This window comes from Marmota marmota, unplaced genomic scaffold (genome assembly GCF_001458135.2).
Source record: "Marmota marmota marmota unplaced genomic scaffold, marMar, whole genome shotgun sequence".
In the NCBI taxonomy this organism is placed as follows: domain Eukaryota; kingdom Metazoa; phylum Chordata; class Mammalia; order Rodentia; family Sciuridae; genus Marmota; species Marmota marmota.
In genome coordinates this window covers 1243520-1262826 of record NW_025999862.1, presented here as the reverse complement: position 1 = coordinate 1262826, position 19307 = coordinate 1243520, and the positions used below count along the sequence as shown (strand labels likewise).

General features: G+C 39.0%; 2 protein-coding genes and 1 long non-coding RNA gene across 8 annotated transcripts in view; 2 read left to right on the top strand and 1 right to left on the bottom strand.

Annotated features, from left to right (window-relative positions):
- Ascc1 (activating signal cointegrator 1 complex subunit 1) overlaps positions 1-2591 on the bottom strand; it is a 94974-nt gene extending 92383 nt beyond the window's left edge. For 2 of the 6 annotated variants that reach the window (XM_048809296.1, XM_048809291.1), the window contains exons 1-2: positions 2388-2590; positions 287-431 (exon numbers count right to left, since the gene is read on the bottom strand). In XM_048809296.1, the coding sequence (XP_048665253.1) occupies positions 287-398 (112 nt within the window). In that variant the 5' untranslated portion in view covers positions 399-431; positions 2388-2590. Of the gene's footprint in view, positions 1-286; positions 432-1938; positions 2147-2387 lie in introns of those variants that run through there. The other 4 variants (XM_048809297.1, XM_015500514.2, XM_048809285.1 and 1 more) reach the window with 4 other exon arrangements.
- Anapc16 (anaphase promoting complex subunit 16) lies at positions 2179-17746 on the top strand. The gene is made up of 4 exons (XM_015500516.2): positions 2179-2322; positions 7952-8118; positions 14353-14427; positions 16489-17746. The coding sequence occupies exons 2-4, from the start codon at positions 7977-7979 to the stop codon at positions 16602-16604; spliced, it is 333 nt and encodes a 110-aa protein (XP_015356002.1). The 5' UTR covers positions 2179-2322; positions 7952-7976; the 3' UTR covers positions 16605-17746.
- LOC125618473 lies at positions 8125-9396 on the top strand. Its single transcript, XR_007349764.1, has 2 exons — positions 8125-8330; positions 8489-9396. It is a non-coding gene; the product is annotated as an uncharacterized LOC125618473 (long non-coding RNA).
- Positions 17747-19307: the final 1561 nt, after the last annotated feature.

The following is a 19307-nucleotide window of genomic DNA, read 5'->3' as shown; positions in this document are numbered from 1 at the left end:
TTAAAAAAAAAAAAAAAAAAAGAATTGCTCCCACAAGAGAGAAGGCATTTTTTTTCCTTTTTTTTTTTTTTTTTTTGGTGTGTGTATGTGTGCGTGCATGTGTATGGTAGGAACACCAGTTGAACTTAACCATAGCAAGCCCACAAGAAACCTTTGTTCCTGAACTTATTTTTTGTGGTGCTGGGGATGGAACTCAGGGCTTCACACATGTAGGCAAGCTCTCTACCACTGAGCAACATCCACAGCTCAATACATTTTACTTCTAACCTGATTTAAGAATAACTACCTTGATAGAAATCTTCGTCATCTTCCTCATGTTGGTAAGTCTTCTCTTGGATAGGGTTCTTCCTGTAATTTCGTCCATCAATTGTTACAAGCTGTGGGCGCAGAACTTCCATGACACCTTCTCCAAATAATATTCTATTGAAATCCTGAAAAATAAATTACCATCTTATCTTTTTTTTAGAAATAAAAATCCTATCTCTATTTAATGGATCATTATATAGGCTTAAAAGGATATAATTGGGCATTAGTTCACAATACATCCTAAGCAAAAGAAATACTGATTTCCATTTGATTTCTCCAACAAAAAGTCAATTGTATTTTCCATGCTATTTCATTTCATTCATGTCTCATTCTAGACAGCAAGGTGATGTGTGTACTCTCACCCAAAAAAAGTTATTAAAAGACCTTTAAATACACCCTGCTCATGACTTTGATTGATTTTTGAGATAGGGCCTCACTAAGTTGCCCTGGCCGGCCTAGAACTTGCAATCCTCCAACCTCTATCTCCTGAGTTCATGAGATTACAGGTATGCATCACCATAACCAGCTATGCCCATGACTTTGAAAGAGAGACAGAGGTCTCTTCATTACTTTAAGTAAATTACAACCTTTTACTTTTATCTAATCATTTGAATATTGTGAATAAGAGAATGAGGGATATTTAACATACTTCTCTATGGAGGAAGGGCTAAGAACTTTTAAGGTACTATAAATATATAACTATGCTTGTCAAAATATAACTTAACCAGCAGGCAGGGTGGTGTATACCTACAATCCTAGAAACTTGGGAGGCTGAGGCAAGAAAATAGCAAGTAAAGGCCAGCCTCAGCAATTTAGCAAGACCCTCAGCAACTTAGGGAGACCCTTTTCCAAAATAAAAAATAAAAAGAAGAACTGGGGATGTAGCTCAGTTATAAAGTGTCCCTGGGTTCAATCCCCAGTACAGAAAAAAAAAAAAAAAAGCTTGACCAATGTGTTTCTCAGATCAACACATTGCTAAGGAAAGGAATCCAATTTCTATAGGCCACTGTCCAACAAATGGTACATAGCCTACCAAGAAGCCAAGCTTTTAGTCACCACTTAATAAATCAATGATTTAGAAGGGGATGGGAATAATTTAGTGGTATAATATTTACTTTGCCTAGCATGCCAGAGGCCATGGGTTCCATGCCCAACACCAGAAAAAAATAATAATAATTTCAGAAACAGAGGTCCCTTATGAGCTAGCTATGGTGAAGTTCAAACAGTGTCCCTATCACATATAGCTTGGATGATCTCCCCCCGCCCCCGCCATTTAGTTCGGATAGTCTTGAAGCCCCAAATACTTCCAAGAGTTCCAAAGAATATTCATAATCCTTATTAAACACACTAATGCTCAGCCCAACCCTTAGCAAGTCTCTTTAATTGGCAGTCTGTTTACAGAGACAAGCAGAGGTTCTGTCTTGAGAAATAACACATAAAGTAAATCTAATTGGATGGAGGAGGAGGGTACATAAGTAGCAATAGTCCATTGATAGTACACCCTAGTTCTGTATTCCCCTAGGACTCTCCTCCACACCACACACACACAAAATGAGTTCTCCACAGAGGTCGGACCCTCAGACCCTGAGCTCTGGAGGAAGAGACAGGTGAGACTGCAAACTTGGCATCTACCTTTCCTGTACAGCCTTGGGCTACGTAACTGCTTAGAAGAAAGAGGGGAAATGGAGGTTTGGAGAGGAAGAGGGAAACACGATCCTTCTGCAATACCGTTGGGGGGAGCTGAAGGCCAAAATCATAAAAAGAAACCAAAAAGAACAAGTGTGCCAAACCGAAGGAAGAAATTAGTGCTCGGGTTAAAGACCCGGAAGTGATCTCAGGAAGCTTGTTCTCGGCTTCTCTCCGCCCCGGCCACGCCCACTGCCGCGCGGCCGCGCGCACGCCGGCGCGGGTTCCCTCTGCGTGGGCGCGAGCACGCCGCCGTCTCGTCGTTGTGAGCGCGGCCTTTCTGGCTGGCCTGGGGGGCGGGGTTGAAGGGAAAGTGCTAAGGCCGCTGAGGTAAGTAGCCGAAGGTTCAAGGGCCTTCGGGAGCTTGGGGGGAAGGGAGTTAACTTGGTTCCTACCTGCACGGACTAGAAAAATGGAGAAGATGGGAGGAGACAGGAGACTGCCACAGCGGGCGTGGAAAAGGAAATTTCTCCCAGGCCGAGAACGAGATGCGCATGCGCCCCGAATAGTGGCGCCTGCGTAGTGAGGCAGTCGCTTGGCGTTGCTTCTTTGGGACTCAGCTGGACGGGAAGCTTGGCTTGGAGTTAGCTTGGGAACCGCTGAAGTTCTGACCCCTCCCCTTTCCACCCCCTCTCTCTCCACTCCACCCAGCTGTCGCTGTAGCATTTATTTGGTTTGTATCCTAATCAAATTGTTTTAAGTGGAATACAGTAGAACGTTTTGTTGATGAATCTGACGATTGTTTGTCGTAATTTGCCTTTGAATTACAACAGGAACTTTTTTCACCTATTGAGATTTTTTTTTTTAAGGAAGGATCTTTTTTTAGAAAATAGGCATATTTCTGCAAGAAAACGTAGTTTATGAACTTGAGGTCATCCTAGTCTTACTTAAAAGTGAATGTTTAATCATGCTGTACTGTGTCTCCCAAAATGTCATTGCTTTCCTATGAGGATTTATAGTGCTAGTAGCCCCAGCTTCCGGGATAGGGCCAAGTCCCAGGATACTTCGTCATCAAAATTTATTCAGCAAAGTCTTACAGAACACCCTTTGTGGGCCTGGCAGCATAGTGGAAGGTAGAGTAAATATATCTGCACAAAAAGGAAAAAAAAAAAAAGAAAACATAATGGGCCAGCTTTCATGACACCAAGCTTCTGTGCCCCCTGCATAATGTTTGCTGAACTTCTGGCCCTTGTTCTGTAATTTGTAAATCATTACTGTAATTTATAAATCATTCATCCAGAAAACGCAATGATAGAGATTCTGTACCTGGTCTTGAGGTTAAAAAGACAGTACTTTACCTCGTTTCCAAATCACAGACTTCTTCCTAAGATCATGAATCTTAAAATGAAAAGACTGGGGGTGTAACTCAATAGTGAAGTATGTCATATGCATAATAGAAGACATTGTTCCTCTTTCTGATCTAGCTGTGTCTATATCAGATGGAGAAATAAAACTTTTCCCATAAATATGTTGGTACATAATATACAGTATGAACAACTGGTAACTAAATAGGGAAAAAAAAATGATCCAGGAGTAGAAACCCAGCAGCTCTGGAGTCTGAGGCAGGAGAATTGAGACTACAAAGACAGTCTCAGCAACTTAACAAGGCCCTAAGAAATTTAGCAAGACCCTGTCTCTAAATAAAATATAAGAAAGGATGGGATGTAGCTTATTGGTTGAGTGCCCCTGGGTTCAATCCCCAGTATCAAAAAAAAAAAAAGATTCAAGAGCAAATATCTATTAATAATTTTTGATAGCTAATATTTATTTGTTTACTAAGCCTGAAACCATTCCAGTTGCTTTACATATTATTAATTTCAACATCTCTATACCATTATTTTTCCACACTACTACTGAAACAACTGAGAAATTTTAAAAAAAAAAATTTAAGTGATTTGTTCAGAGTCATGCAAGTACTTAGCAAAACCAAGACATGAGATGGGGATGTAACTCAGTGAGAAAGTGCTTGCCTAGCATGCATGAAGCCCTGAGTTCAATCCCGAGTACTACAAAAGAGAAAAAAAGACAGAGTGGCATCATGGTCAATTTTTAACCACTATGCTAAGTTTGCTTTCCACATGAAACATGATATATTAAAAAGCTGTTGCTTCAAAAATGTTACAGCAGATAAGCTGCAATGTCTCTGTGCTTCATTGTATCAGCTATAAAAAGAGGAAATTGGATTAGATGACCTTTAAGGAATCTGTGTTTCCTGTGAAATATTTAATTCATTCCCCAAATGTTTACTTAAATGAGCAACCACTTATTAGGCCACACATTATGCTTGATTCAGACAGATTAGTTAATGCCTGCCCTTAGAGAGCAGTTATAATCCAGGGTTTATTGTTAGTTTAACTTCCATTTATGACTTGCTGATGGCCTTCAAAACAACCTGCGAACTGAGGATGTAACCCAGTGGTAGAAAATATGTTTAGAATATGCAGGTCTGTAAGTTCATCCCGAGCACCAAAAACAAAATTTTACTTAGGACTGGGGATGCATGTCAGTGGTAGAACACTTGCCTAGTATGCATGGGGTCCTGCAATCTCCAGCACGCACCAAGAGCTCTCTCTCTCTCACACACACACACACACAAACTATATCTTTAGAACTAGAAATTGCTTAGGTGTATCTTTCCACCTCAGCAGAAAACTGCTTATTTAAAATTAGCCTTGGGCTGGGATGTGGCTCAAGCGGTAGCGCGCTCGTCTGGCATGCGTGCGGCCCGGGTTCGATCCTCAGCACCACATACAAACAAAGATGTTGTGTCCGCCAAATACTAAAAAATAAATAAAAAAAAAATAAAATAAAATAAAGTTAGCCTTGTGCTAATTCTATGCCTCATTTTTCAACCCTGACACTCTTGTGTATGAAATGATAGTAGTTCTAAGAAACTGAAATAAAAAAGGATAAAGAGGAAGTCCCTTTGATTATATTCAGTTTAGAAGTCACACTGTGTCTAGCTTTTGAAGCTGGCCTCACTCTGGCAGTTGCTTAGGTGCTCTGCTGAGCAGCTGATCTCAAAATATAAAGTATAAAGATTTTCAACTGAACAGCATTTATCAGGGGAGGAAAAAGATTTACAATTTTAAATCTTAGGTGAGATATATAAACAGTTCACAGTGGGTTCTACTCTGAACAGATAGGAAACAAAGCTAAGCTACTCTCCAAAAGGTGTCTAAGTTGTCTTTATGCTTTATTTGAATCCCTCCAGGAATCCATTTAGACATTTGGACTGGTCCATTACTGCTTAAGTTCTTTTCAAAAAGCATTTAAAAACATTAAGCTATATTTTGACCCATTATGGTCCAAAGGATTGGATATGTATCTAACTTGGAAAGTTGTTGGCTTTATGGATGTGAATGTGAAAAATTATCAAAGCACAGAAAAAAAAATTAAAAGTAATCTAGTAACAATATTAAAAGTAAAAAATCATTAATCAGTTTACATTTTAATAGGCTGACGGTCTAATTATAGCAGTAGCCTTACTATTCTCATATTCTCCTGCAGCATGAATCAGTATTATAGACATATACTTAGAAGCTAAGCTCTGCTTCTCTGACAGCCTTAAATCATCATCATAAAATTAAGGAAAATGCCAATATATCAGATATAGAGTATATTGTATTCCTTACTAGGAAGCTGGATGTTTTATACAGATAGGATTTATATCAACATAGCATTCTCTGATTTTTTTTCTATTGTAAGTGCTGAGGTTTGAACCCAAGAGCTTCAAGCTTTCTAAACATGCACTTGACCACTGAGCTACAATCCCATTCTTTTTATAACTAGTAAGAAAAAAAGTCAATGAAAAAATATTCAACTAAAATTCTCCCCCCCACCCCCACATACTTCGGCTTGAACTCAGGGCCTATACATGTTAGACAAGCAGTCTTATTACTGATCTGTTACTGAGCTGCCTCCCCCTGGCTTTCAAATTCTCTCTGACCATTGCATAGGAAAATTCATGTTTTAAATCTTTTTTGAGTCTTTTTTTTTTTTTTTTTAATTGGGCTAAAGTTCACATTAACCATGCCATGCACTGTGGTGCATTCCTGTAATCCTAGCTACTCTGGAGGTCGCATTAAGAAGATTGCAAGTTCAAGACCAGCCTGGGCAACTTAGCAAGAGCCTATCACAAAATAAATCTTAAAAAGGGTTAAGGATGTAACTCAGTGGTAGATACTTGCCTAGCATGTGTAAAGCCCTGGGTTCAATCCCAACTACTCAAAAAAAAAAAAAAAAAAAAAAATTTGGGCTGGGGTTGTGGCTCATCGGGATGTAAGATATTGTGTCCAACTGTAACTAAAAAATTAACATTTAAAAAGAAAGTCCACCAATAGCCGAGTTGTTTATGAATTTTTGTTGTTTTTTTGTTTTCTTTTGTTGTTTGTTTTTATTTTTGAGCTAGGATTCCCCCCTGCATTATTTTAATTTTGTTATTAATCTTTTTTTTTTTTTTCCCTTTTTTTGAAATAAGGTCTTGTTACATAAGGTCTTCCAGGCTGGCCTGAAACTCTCAATTCCCTAGTCTCAGAGTAGCTGGGACTACAGGCACATACCACCACACCTGGCTAAAATCATTTTTTAATTAAATACTAGAACGCCACTAGCCTGTGGCTATGTTGAAATTTTAGTTAACATTGAATGAAATTGAAAATATAATTTTCAGCCACGCTAATTTATAGCCACAACATGAGGCTAGTGGCTATTACACAGAACAGTGCAGCAGTAGAACATTAGAACATTTCCATTACAGCAGAAATTTCTATTAGCATGGTGCTAGATCTTTTTTAGAAAGTATACACTTTAAGGTCAATCACCAGTACCACAAAATAAATAAATAGAAAGAATACACTTTAGAATCTTTGTTAAAATGGCACAAGCTTCTGTGCAAAGAGTTCTTGTTTTGAATATTTGTTGTTTTTATATTCTAGTTGTCGATGGACCTTTATTTTTATTTATTTATATGTGGTGCTGAGAATCGAACCCAGTAAGTGCTCTGCCATTGAGCCACAACCCCCGCCCTCATTTTGAACATTTTTAGGAAGCCATGTATTCAGTACAAAGTACCCCATTTACATTTGGACGGAGGGGGAGTGGAAGCTGGGGATTGAACTCAGGACTTCACACATGCCCAGAGAGTACTTTAGTCACTGAGCAATCTCCCCCAACCCGTTTTATTTTATTTTGAGACAGGGTCTTGCCAGGTTGCCCATGCTGGCCTTGAACTTGGGATCAGCCTTCTGACTAGCTAGGATCACAGGTGTGTGTCACCACACCTGGCTTCATTTGAATTTTCTGATGAGACATAGGATTAAAATGCACAGCTGCTATGGTCATAAGGGCCAGGATTTCCAGGATCATTTTCTGAGCTATTTTGTTCCAGTTTTGGGACGCCACCAAGTGATAAATTCAGGTATTACATTTGGATTTTTTTTAATTTTGATGAAAGTGCCAATGTGTATTTCCTAACCAATTTCCCTTCCCTGGGAACAGAACACAGTGTTATTCTGGAATCTTATTTGGAAAATTTTATGAGTGAATTTCTTGGTGTGGCTTGGTCAGGATGTATCCAAGACAAACTGTCCTATGGAAGATGATTATTTTAACCTCATAATTTATTTGCTCAGTCACATTTTTGCCTTGGTACTGCCATACTACCCCTTCTTAATTTATAAATTACCTTCAGTCAATCTCAAATGACATAAACAGTTTGCTAATGATAGGAAGTAATTGTTTTAGTAGACAGACTATTCTTAAGCATATTTTTACTTCAAAACCTGCATGACATTTTGGTCTGAGGTTTCAATAAAAGGTTGTTGGAAGTAAAGAGGATAGAAGAAAAGGAGAGCTAATTCTTTACAAAATTATATGCTGGTCCTTGTGGCAGTTAGAGTGAAATGTTGTCAGTCTCACATCCATAAACTTGCCAATTGCTGTTTTTCTTTCTCTTCAGTGAAGTGAAAATTCTACTAGAGGAAATGGCAGCCTCTTCATCCTCCTCTTCAGCTGGTGGGGTCAGTGGAAGTTCTGTTACTGCATCAGGTTTCAGTGTCTCAGACCTTGCCCCACCACGGAAAACCCTTTTCACCTACCCCAAAGGAGCTGGAGAGGTGTTAGAAGGTGATCTCATGCTGCTTTTTGCTGAATAACTGGATTCAGACCTGCAATGAATATTAATTGGAAAGAAGCTATTAAGTGACTTAGAAATGAATTTGCCCTGATTTCAGCTCCACATTTCATCTCTTGTCCACATCCCAAAGTAATATCTTCCAACACAAATCTTGTTTCAGAATCAGAATTTGATGCTGAAAAGGACTTTGGAAAGCAGGGAGGTCGGGGCTGGGGATGTGGCTCAAGCAGTAGCACGCTCGTCTGGCATGCGTGTGGCCCGGGTTCGATCCTCAGCACCACATACCAACAAAGATGTTGTGTCTGCCAATAACTAACTAAATAAATAAATATGTTTAAAAAAAAAAAAGAAAGCAGGGAGGTCATCTAGAGTTCTTTAGATCCAAAAACATTAAATGATTTGGTCCTGTTAGAGGCAGAGTCAGCAGGGAAGCCAGGAATTCTCAATCTCTGGCTCCAGTTTGCTTTATCTTGGCCCCGTCCTCTTCCCTATTGTTAGTAAGTTAGGTATACTTTTTTTTCCTAGTGTAATTGATCTACAGATAGATTAGCCATACCAGAGAGGTTCTGAGACAAAATAAAAACTGATACACTACTCTTAGGTGAAGATGGCTTCCCTGTCCCACTGCAGGACACTTCAGTGTAGTTTTTCTACAACCAGAGACAGATTTTCGTGCAGTCATCCTCCATCTTATTCAGCTCACATTTGCAAACTGGCTTGTCAAGATAAGGACACAGTGAGCATGAATCAGCATGGGTAACTGGAATTCTTGAGATTTCTGTCACTTTAGGATCAAGACTAATAATTCTTCATAGGGAATTTAAAATTCACCCATGGAGCTTATTTAAAATGCACTTTGCTAGGCCAACTTTAGAGATTCAGAATTAGTTTAGCATATTTTTGACCAACATTTAGAGCCTTTCCTTGAAGGTAATCTTCTCACCATATTTTTAGAACATTGGCAAAGAACCTACTAAGGACTCAAAATCTACTTGAGTCAAGCAATTTGGTGCTTAATTATATGTTGATCTTTTTTGCTCTAAATCTTGCATATTTATATAAATGTATTTTAAGTTAACCTTGGAATGTCTCTGAAACAAACTATAGTCAGGAGCCAGTTTGAAGGGGGTTCTTTATTCTTTTGTATCAGAAGAGATAAAAAGCAAAGTTTTGGATTAAACCAGGCCAAACACTATAGCTGATTCTTTGTTTTTTTATGGTGCTGGGGAAGAGGCTTTGCACATGCCAGGAAGGCACTCTACTGCTGAGCTACATCCCTAGCAAGTCAGAGCAAACAGAAGAATCATTTATGACAGGAAAATATGGAAGACTCCAGGAGCATTAGGCTATCTAGACTTGTTGAGGTTCTGATCAGTAGTGAAATAAGTGACCTGACCAGGCCATGCGTATGGTGAGGTGTGTGTGTACTTAGGCTCTTGCCTTTTCATCATCTTCATTTGTGTTATGTTAGGACCTGAGCACCTGTAATCCTTGCTACTCAGGGGCTGAAGCAGGAGGATCACAAGTTCAAGGTCAGCCTGAACAACTTAGCAAGACTCCATCTCAAATGAAATAGGAAGAGCTGGGGATGTGACTAAGTGGTAGAGGGCTGGCTTAGCATATGCAAGGCCTTGGATTTAATCCTCAGTACCACCACAAAAAGAAATACTTAATGTAGTATCACCAGTCTGGAGGCAGAAAATAATTGGGGCCTGAGATGTGGTATTCAGGGAATTTCTCACAAAACAAAAAGTTGAAGGCTCTTAAGTTGCTTAATCAGTTTTATAACAGTAGAAGATAAATCAGTGCTTAAAAATAGCACTCTTAAGATCATCTTAAAGTCATTTAAATTCTACCTACAAGAGGAATTTTAATACAGGAGATAGCTCCATAGTTTCAAAGCTATCAGCATGCACCAGATTATGTAGAAACATTAAAGAAGAAAAGCTGCTGAGCTTAGTCTGAATGTTATTTTAACAAGTTATAGATCTATCCATTCTTACTGCTTTGTAGAGGAATATGTTGGGTTTTGTTTTCTTTCTTTGTATGTTTGTTTGTTTGTTTGTTTGTTTTGGATTAAGGGGATTGAACTCAGAGGCTTGACCAGTGAGCGGCTACATCCCCAGCACTTTTGTTTTGTACTTCGAAGACACGGAGGGTCTCACTAAGTTGTTTGGGACCTCACTTAGTTACTGAGGCTGGCCTCAAACTTGCAATCCTATTTCAGCCTCCTGAGTTGCTGGAATTATAGGTATGTGCCACCATGCCCAGCTTGTGTTGGGTTCTTTTAATTTAGTCTAAACTCACAATGCAGTTGTGGTTCTTCTTAGCTTTTACATTACACCACTAATCTTAAAGCTGTTTACATTTTAAAACAGACTTAAATATCAGAACCAGGCACAGTGGTGCATGCTTGTAATCCCATTGCCTGGGAAGGCTGAGGCAAGAAGATCACAAGTCAAAACCAGCCCCAGCAACTTAGCAAGGCCCTAAGCAACTTAACAAACCTGTCTCAAAAAGTTTTTAAAAGGGTTGGGGATATTGCTCAGTGGTTAAGCACCCCTGGGTTCAATTCCTGGTACAAAAAAATCAAAAAACCAAAGGGCAATCCCTAAACTATCTGGGCCAATTCAAGCATAGTAAATTAAAGAGTACATTCATCCCTCAGAATCCACAGGAGATTTGTTCAAGGACCACTGGCACCCCACTCCCACGACCACAACACACCTCCTCCCTACCTCCCACTTAATACACCCCACCACTGTGGATTCTAAAATAGCAGATACTTGAGTCTCTTACATAAAATGTAAGCTATGTACATATAACATTTGTACATCTTCCAGTATAGTACTTCTAAGTGTGGACTGGTTAGCATGTTAGATTTTGAAGCATTTCTATCATGTTTATAGATGATATTATTTTGCAGTTAATCTAACATTCATGCAGGAAACCATTCTTCTTAAAATTGTAGAAAAATAAAATAGTAAAGATTGCCTGTAGAGAGTAAGGAACAAAAGTAGTTAGGAGATGAGGTCAGATGCTGTTTATAATTTTTTAAAAATATTTTTTAGTTGTCAATGGATCCTTTATTTTATTTTATTTTATTTATTTATTTATATGCGGTGCCGAGGCTCAAACCCAGGGCCTCAGACATGCCAAGCAAGCGCTCTACCACTGAGCCATAACTCCAGCCCACTGTTCACAATCTTAAGTTCAGTTTGCCATTTCATTCCCCCAAGTCTATAATAATAAATTCAAATAACCTGTAGTTAACCTTGAAAATTAACTTTTTTGGGAGCATCAGCTCTCTGATAACATACACCCTGCATGAACAGGATGGCTAATATTATCCTAACCCAGTTATTAATGAGCAAATTAAAGACTGCCTTCCGGTCCAGAAGTGGCTGTATTTTAGTGACTTTATTGGCCACTGAAATATAAACTACCTAGCATTGTCTAATCTCCTTCTGGTGAGGTAATATTCTTTTAAATGAATTTGTTAGCATCATATTTATTGGCATTAGTGATATAGTATTAGACTTGGGTAATTTACAGAACTTCTCACTATTTATAACCTCTGCTTGTCCATGAAGAGAAAAGCAGATGTATTTGCTACTTGGTGTTTTACAAAGGATTTGATTACAATTTCTAAATGGAAGACAGATTGCCCCAGGCTGACTCCTCTCTGGAGAAATTCCAAGCTTTAGATTGGTACAGATAGCACATTTAATGGGATATGGCTAAGAAGCAGTGGACTTTGGTTAATATAGAGCTGCAGATCAACAAAAGTGTATTTCATAGGCATTTAATATGGCAGAGTGATATGTAAGTACCATTTTGAAAGATAAACTTATATCTTTTTGCTTTGAAATTTATTACCAAGGAAAATATGCAAATGTTATAACATAAGCATTTTATCCTAATAACATCTATGATTAAATACAAGTGGGAGGTAGCACTTCCAGGAGCTTCTATACACATGTTGTCTTGATTCTTACACCTGGTAATTCCCACTACCTTGTGAGAGACCCTAAAGTTCAAGATCAAATCACCTGGGAAGTAAGCTCTACTTTCTTTGCTCTTTTTAAAATAAAACTTGAACCCAGGTGTACTGGTAACTGGTACATACCTGTAATCCCAGTGACTTGGGAAGCTGAGGCTGGAGGACTGCAAGTTCCTAAGCCAGCCTGTGCAATTTAGCAAGACCCTGTCTCGAAATTTTAAAAGTGCTATGGCTAGGGATATAGCTTGGTGTAGAGCACCCCTGGTTCAATCTCCAATACCACTGGGGGGGGGGGGTGGCACAGAAGAAAAAGAAAATATTAATTATTTTTAAAAAAACAAATTGCAGGGCTGGGGCTAGAGCTCCACAGAAGGGCACTTGCCTAGCATGTATGAGGCACTGGGTTCAATCCTCAGCACCACATAAAAATAGACAAAGGCATTCTGTCCATCTACAACTACAAAAAAAAAAAAATTTTTTTTTAAAGGAGAGAGAGAGAGAATCTTTTTTGTAGATGGATACAACACAATGCCTTTATTTTTTTTTAATGTGGTGCTGAGAATCGAACCCAGGTCCCGCCCATGCTAGGCGAGTGCTCTACCACTGAGCCACAATCCCAGCCCCTACAAAATAAAATTTTAAAAACAAATTGCATCATTGATATCAAATGTTCACAACAGTTCCTCTTCCCATAGTGGAATTCGTAGTTAGGCACTGTATGTGCCGCCAAGTGCTCTTATCTTCAGGAGAAGAAGAAAAAAAATCAACTCAGTGATGTCGTCAGCATGCCTAGATCTTTAAACTGGATAGTCCAGGGCAGGAGTGTAGCTCTGTGGTAGAACATCTGCTTAGTAAGCATGAATCCCCAGCACCAAAAAATAAGGATAAATAAATAAATAAGGATATTCATCATAATATTCAATTAAAATGAAAAAAAAAATTGCTCGGTTTAATTTAGGCAATCTACTCACAAATGATTTACATTCAGCCAGAGACGTGCAGAGGGAGGGGAAGGAATTGTATCCTATATATTAAACAATATGTGAATTTGCAGAATGTAACTCTGAAGATAGTGTACATCCTAAGAATTATACTCTCATTTCTTTCTTTTTTTTGGCATCAGTTTGAAAATAGCATTGGAAGAAAGCCCTCCTAGTTGTGTGTTCATGCTATATGGAGACAATATCTGTAGTTTTTCTCCTTGATACCATGACTTCTGCAAAGGTTTGCCTGTGTGATACTCAGCATAAGGCTAGAATATGTTCGTCCTCTCTCCTTGTCACTTAATACCTGACCTGCACAACCAGTTCGTGATTGATGGGTGAATGGTTGACATCTAGTAGTGCTGGCACATACTGCTGCATTGAAAAAGACAGCAGTGCCCTCTCTTTCCAATTTTTTTACAATTTTTGCAAGAAGATATATACCCCAAGTGGTGTCCACTGCCCTTTAAAAAATCTACTTTTCCTACGTGAAATATATATCTTTGGGGATATGTTTTGCTGTAGCAGCCTTTGCCACAAGGAATATCATGAACTACCAATGTTTCCCAATCATCTTCCAAGTACTGTGGTGACCAAGTTAGCCACCTCCTCATTGGCAGTTCTTGGCAGCAGTACAGTTCTAGGTTCTGAACTTGCACCACACTCTTATCGTCATCCAAATTACAGTGTTCTGGTTCAGTTGGAAAATCAAGGTTACAATTTGTGTTTACAGAATGAAAATTCCCAGCAGTGTTTTGATGTAATTTGATATATTAAAAATCAACAAAGATTTTTCCCTCAGCTTTTGTTTTTTAGAATGAAAATGTTTTGGAGTTTGGGTGAAACTTTGTATTTTGATAGCACAGGTGCCACATGGCCAAATGTGTCAGCTGCAGTGTTTGCCTGGTGTACAGAAGAGAACATTAAGAAACTTTCAGGTTGGGAGGAGGGAAATGTTGACTAGGACATCACACTGAGGTTTCTTGTTTTTGTTTTTTTAAATACTGTTTTTAAACTCTTAAACAAGTAGAGGGACTATTTTAGCATCCTAGGTATAGAAGAAGTAGCTTTTATAACAGAGCATGTTAGTTCTAAATGAAACACAAATCCTCTTTGTTAACCCTGAAAACTAGACCTTGAATGTAAAAGCAGAGAAAAGAATGTACAGGTTTACTTGGTTCATCAAAAGCCATAAAACCCTTAGAGCAGACTAAAACCATTTCCTCTTTTATTTGTAGATGGCTCTGAGAGATTCCTTTGTGAATCTGTTTTCAGTTATCAAGTGGCATCCACGCTCAAACAGGTGAAACATGGTAAGCACGTGAGTATCATGTATTTGACTGTGAGAATAAATTTACGGAGGGTGAGGGAGGCAGATTCTTAAAAGTCAGTATGCTGTAACAAAACTCCCAAACTCAGAAAAAATTATTTAAGTGGACTTTCTAAATGAAAGAACATTTCAAGGTCTTAGTTGTCAGACAGAATGTCCCATTGAAACTTGAAGTTGAAGTCAGAGGGGTTGGTTCTCTAGGGAAGTCAGTGCTTCCTGCTGCTCTTGTGTTGCCTTTCCCTTTCCTTTCTGAAACCTTTTACTGTTGTCCTCCACGGTTACCCTCTTCAACTTCAAGCATTTATGTGTACCTCATGGTCTACCTGGACTCTGATACCCGTATAGTATGATTTCTGCCCCGTCATGCCTCACTAAGCCTTCATTATACATCAAGGACTGTTCCCCCACCAGACCATTTCTCCATGGAAAGCATTACATAGGGGAGAAAGCCATAGTTGTCCCTCCCTCCAGAGCTGAATCACTATGGCATAGAGGATGAGTACCTTTTTTTTTTTTAAAGAATAGAGCAAGGCAGAGCACTGTACCTGTATTCCCAGCTATTTAGGAGGCGAAGGCAAAAGGATCAGAAGTTTCAGGCCAGCCTTGGCAAAACTTAGCAGACCCTGGCTGAAATTTAAAAAATAAAAAGAACTGAGATGTAATTGAGTATTAAAGCATACCCAGGTGCAATCCCTAGTTCCACAAAAAAAAAAAAAAAAGAAAAAGAAAAAACAGGTTTAGGGATATAGTTCAGTGGCAGAGCACTCACCTAGCATGAATGAGGTCTTGGGTTCAATCCCTAGCACCACAAAACAGCAAAGAACAGGGCACAGCTGAGCATAGTGGCACTTGCCGATAATCCCAGCTCCTTGAGAAACTGAGACAGGAGGATCACAGGATTGAAGCCAGCCTCAGCAACTTAGCATGAACCTTACTCAAAAAAGTAAAAGCAAAAAGGTCTGGGGAGGGCTAGGGTTATGGCTCAATGGTAGCGTGCTCGCCTAGCATGCATGAGACACTGGGTTCAATCCTCAGCACCACATAAAAACAAAATAATGTGTCCTCCTAAAATTAAAGATACATGAATAAATAAATATTTTGAAAAAAAAAAAAAAGTCTGGGGATAATATATGTATAGCTCAATGGTAAAAACACCCCTAGGTTCTTCCCCAGTACTGCAAAACAAGAGCACATACTGAAAATGTGATGATTGGTTTTGAGGGGATTTTTTTGTTTTGTTTTGTTTTTCATAGTACTAGGGCTAGAACTCAGGACCTGGCACTGGCACAGGCACAAGGACATGTTAGGCCAGCACTCTACCACTGAGCTCTATCTCCAGGCCTGTGACGATTGTATTGAAAAATAACTTTTAACATTATTAAAAAAAAAAAAAAACTTTTTAGAATAAGTAACTTGGTCACTGAGGCTGCTTATGGTGTGGAATGAAGAAGCGAGGTGAGAGTGTATGATCCTTAGCATAACATCTACAAGAAGAAAAAAATGCCACTGAGCTACATCCCCAGCCCTATTTTGTATTTTTTTTATTTAGAGACAGGGTCTCACTGAGTTGCTTGCCATTGCTGAAGCTGGCTGTGAACTAGCAATCCTCCTGCCTCAGCCTCCCAAGTGGCTAGGATTACAGGCATGCACCATCACGCCCGGCTTGGTTTTTTTTTTCTATTTTTTAAGATTAAAGTTTTCTTGGTGGTACACCCTTTAATCCCAGCCACTTGGGAGGCGGAGGCAGGATCATCACAAGTTTGAGTCCAGCCTCAGCAACTTATTGAGAGCCTGCCTCAGAATTTAAAAAAATAAACAAAAGAACCTGGGGATGGATCTCAGTGGTAAACCACCCCTGGGTTCAATCCCCAGTACCAAAAAGAAAAGTTTTCTGATCAACATAAAGAGACCCCATTACTACTGAAACATTGAGGGGGAAAATCCAACTAGAAATTATTTTTAAACCAGTCATCATGTTGGTGATTAGTGACAGTGTCATGGAAAGTGCACTGTTGTATAGTAATATTTCCTTCACTCTTTACAGATCAGCAAGTTGCTCGGATGGAAAAACTGGCTGGTTTAGTAGAAGAGCTGGAGGCTGATGAGTGGCGGTTCAAACCCATCGAGCAGCTGCTGGGGTTCACACCCTCTTCAGGTTGATGTTGCGGTGATGTGCTGGAGGAGCACAGCCAGAGCAGAGCCACAGAGACAACTTATGCAGCCGCTCAGATTCACAGCTGTATCACCAAACTGCTAATTCCCATCCATACTTGGTTTCCCTGTATCTATCCATGGCCAACAAATACTTAAATATGTGATCTTGCAGGGAAAACGTTTATTTGTTTAAAAAAGTATTGGGAATCGGATTAAGACAATCAGTTTCAGAGAACCAGAAGGTTTAGGTTTAAAAGATATTTATAAAATTTTCACAAGCCAAGTAGGATATGTGCCAGAATTAGCCAACTACATGGCATGCGTTCTGTCTGTCATGTAGTGCCTGGAAATTTTCACCAGTGAAGTTCAAGGTGAGGATTTATAGTTAGACCTTTCTGACCTAAACATTTCTTTTCACAGATGAATGTGATTTCAACTCAGGACCTATCCATATAAGGAATTTTTAATTTTTTTTTCTTTTTCCTATTTTAGACATCTGAGTAGATAGATCCTACTTCTTTCTAACCCTTTCTAGACATACTGGCAAAAACAAAAAAAAAAAATTGTGTTTTTTGAATATTGCAACACTTGTAAAAAATAAAACAGTGAGCAAAATCCTTTTAGACACAGAAATCCTCCATTCAGCTCATTGGTAGATTCAAGCAATTCTGTAGCAAATCCTTTGAAAGAGCTCCAGATTGGTGTTTTATCCTTTCAAAGTCTAAGGGATTTGGGATAGGGAAAAGAGGTCAAATTACTTTTTACAAGAATCTAAAAACCATTTCTCCTAAGCAAATGGTAGATTTGCTTTGCTTCAGAGATATTTGTCTTTGCAGAAGGGTCTGAATTTATCTTATCAGTATCTGAGTAGGTTTTTGTACCATGATAGAGGAAAACCTGGAAGGCTAAGAAGTGGAGTTTTGTTTTGTTTTGTTTTTTTGTTCTAACATGAAGAATGATTGGGAATGTTTTTTGGGTTTTTTAGGATCCCAGTGTCTACACTACACAATTAAGGGAATCATTTATTATTACAATGTATACATATTTTGCCTTAGCATTTGCTTTTCTCCTCATTAACAACTTAGACCTGATCTTCTTAGAGTTGCTTAATTATAAATAAATATAATCCCAAGAGCAATTAACCTTAATCTCAGGAGTTCAAAATTTTGTTTAATACATGCTACCTGATGGGGAGGTGGTGACTTCATTCAGTTGGTAAAGTCTAAGCCCAGTGAAGATGAAGACCTACTCATGGTCACATAACTCAGGCAGAAGAAATACAGGAACCTGGGATAAATCAGAGTTGCTTGATAGTTCAGCTCACTAATCTTGACTCTAAAGCAAATCAGAGAACCACAAGGAGCAGTCCACAAGCTCTCCTTTTTACCTTACTCAACCAAAACAAGACACATGTATAAAACCAGTTGTTTCCCTGCAGTACTCTTAGCACCAGTCATCTTGCTGATAACTAGGGACAAACTAAAAACTAACTTGCACTGTAATAAACCTTTAAATCACAACTTCATTGACAACTGGGAAGTAATCACTATTTCTATTTCTTATTTCATTTGTGTAGCTATGCCGGACAGACTCTGCATCATCCAATCTTTATACTTTGGTATTTGAACTTTTTTTTTTTTTTTTTGGTACTAAGGATTAAACCCAGGGGTGTTTTAACACTGAGCTACATCCCAAGCCTTTTTTTTTGAGACAGAATCTCACTAAGTTGCTTGGGGTCTAACTAAGTTTCGAATCAACTTGTGATCCTCCTGCCTCAGCCCACAGGTTGCTGGGATTACAGGCATGTGCCACCAAACCCAGCAGTATTTTGAGTTTTTTACAGAATGTCTCCTAAGATGGATATTTCTTTGTATGACCTTAACAATTAAGGAGATCTACAGGGCGCAGTGGAACATGCCTGTAATCCTAGCAGCTCAGGAGGCCTAGGCAGGAGGATGGCAAGTTCAAAGCTAGCCTCAGCAACTTAGCAAGACCCTGTTCTCAAAATATAAAGAGTGATTTGACTTGGGGATTTGGCTCAGTGGTTAAATACCCCTGGCTTCAATCCCTGGTCCAAAAAAGAGATGGAGATCTTAAAGTTGAACTGAAATGCTTTCAATGTTCACCTGGATCATTCAGGTCCTTCGCGAGTCCCGCCAAGAACAAGACCCTCACTATTTTTTGAATATGGTACCTCCCTCTGTGTACCTTCTCTTGGTCTTTATGTCCCATCACCCACAACTCTATGATGCTTTGAACTCAAAGATGGGCCATGTGGCTCATCTGTTGTCTTCTGTACACTTAGATGCCAGTCACTCAGACAATAATTATAATCCTTTCAGTAATGCTTCAAGCTATCTAGTACCCCCTCATATAGAAGAGGAACTTCAAGTTCAGAATAAGGCTGCACAGCCAAAGTTGACCACGTCCAGATGTGGACTCAAGTATGCCAAACTGTGAAGCTGAGATTCTTTGAGAAGCATCATGCTGTATCACTGAACCCAACTCAGAACGTTTGTACAAAGAAAAATTCTAAAACCTTATTCATTGGTAAAATGAATGAACTACCTGGAGAAAATAAGCCTTGTCACTACCCTCCCTTCTTCCTTCCAGTGCTTGATAAGAAGGGCTCTCAAGCGTGATGGAGCAGACAAGAATTAGCTTTCCACATATCCACATGTTACTTTCCACATAACCTCTTAAGGTTCA

What these genes read in the sequence shown, in the direction of transcription:
- Anapc16 (XM_015500516.2), top strand. Translation starts at nt 7,977, where the DNA reads ATGGCAGCCTCTTCATCCTCCTCTTCAGCTGGTGGGGTCAGTGGAAGT. An exon ending in AGCTGGAGAGGTGTTAGAAG is followed by an intron (nt 8,119 to 14,352) that starts GTGATCTCATGC and finishes TTTTATTTGTAG; the next exon opens with ATGGCTCTGAGAGATTCCTT. An exon ending in GCTCAAACAGGTGAAACATG is followed by an intron (nt 14,428 to 16,488) that starts GTAAGCACGTGA and finishes CACTCTTTACAG; the next exon opens with ATCAGCAAGTTGCTCGGATG.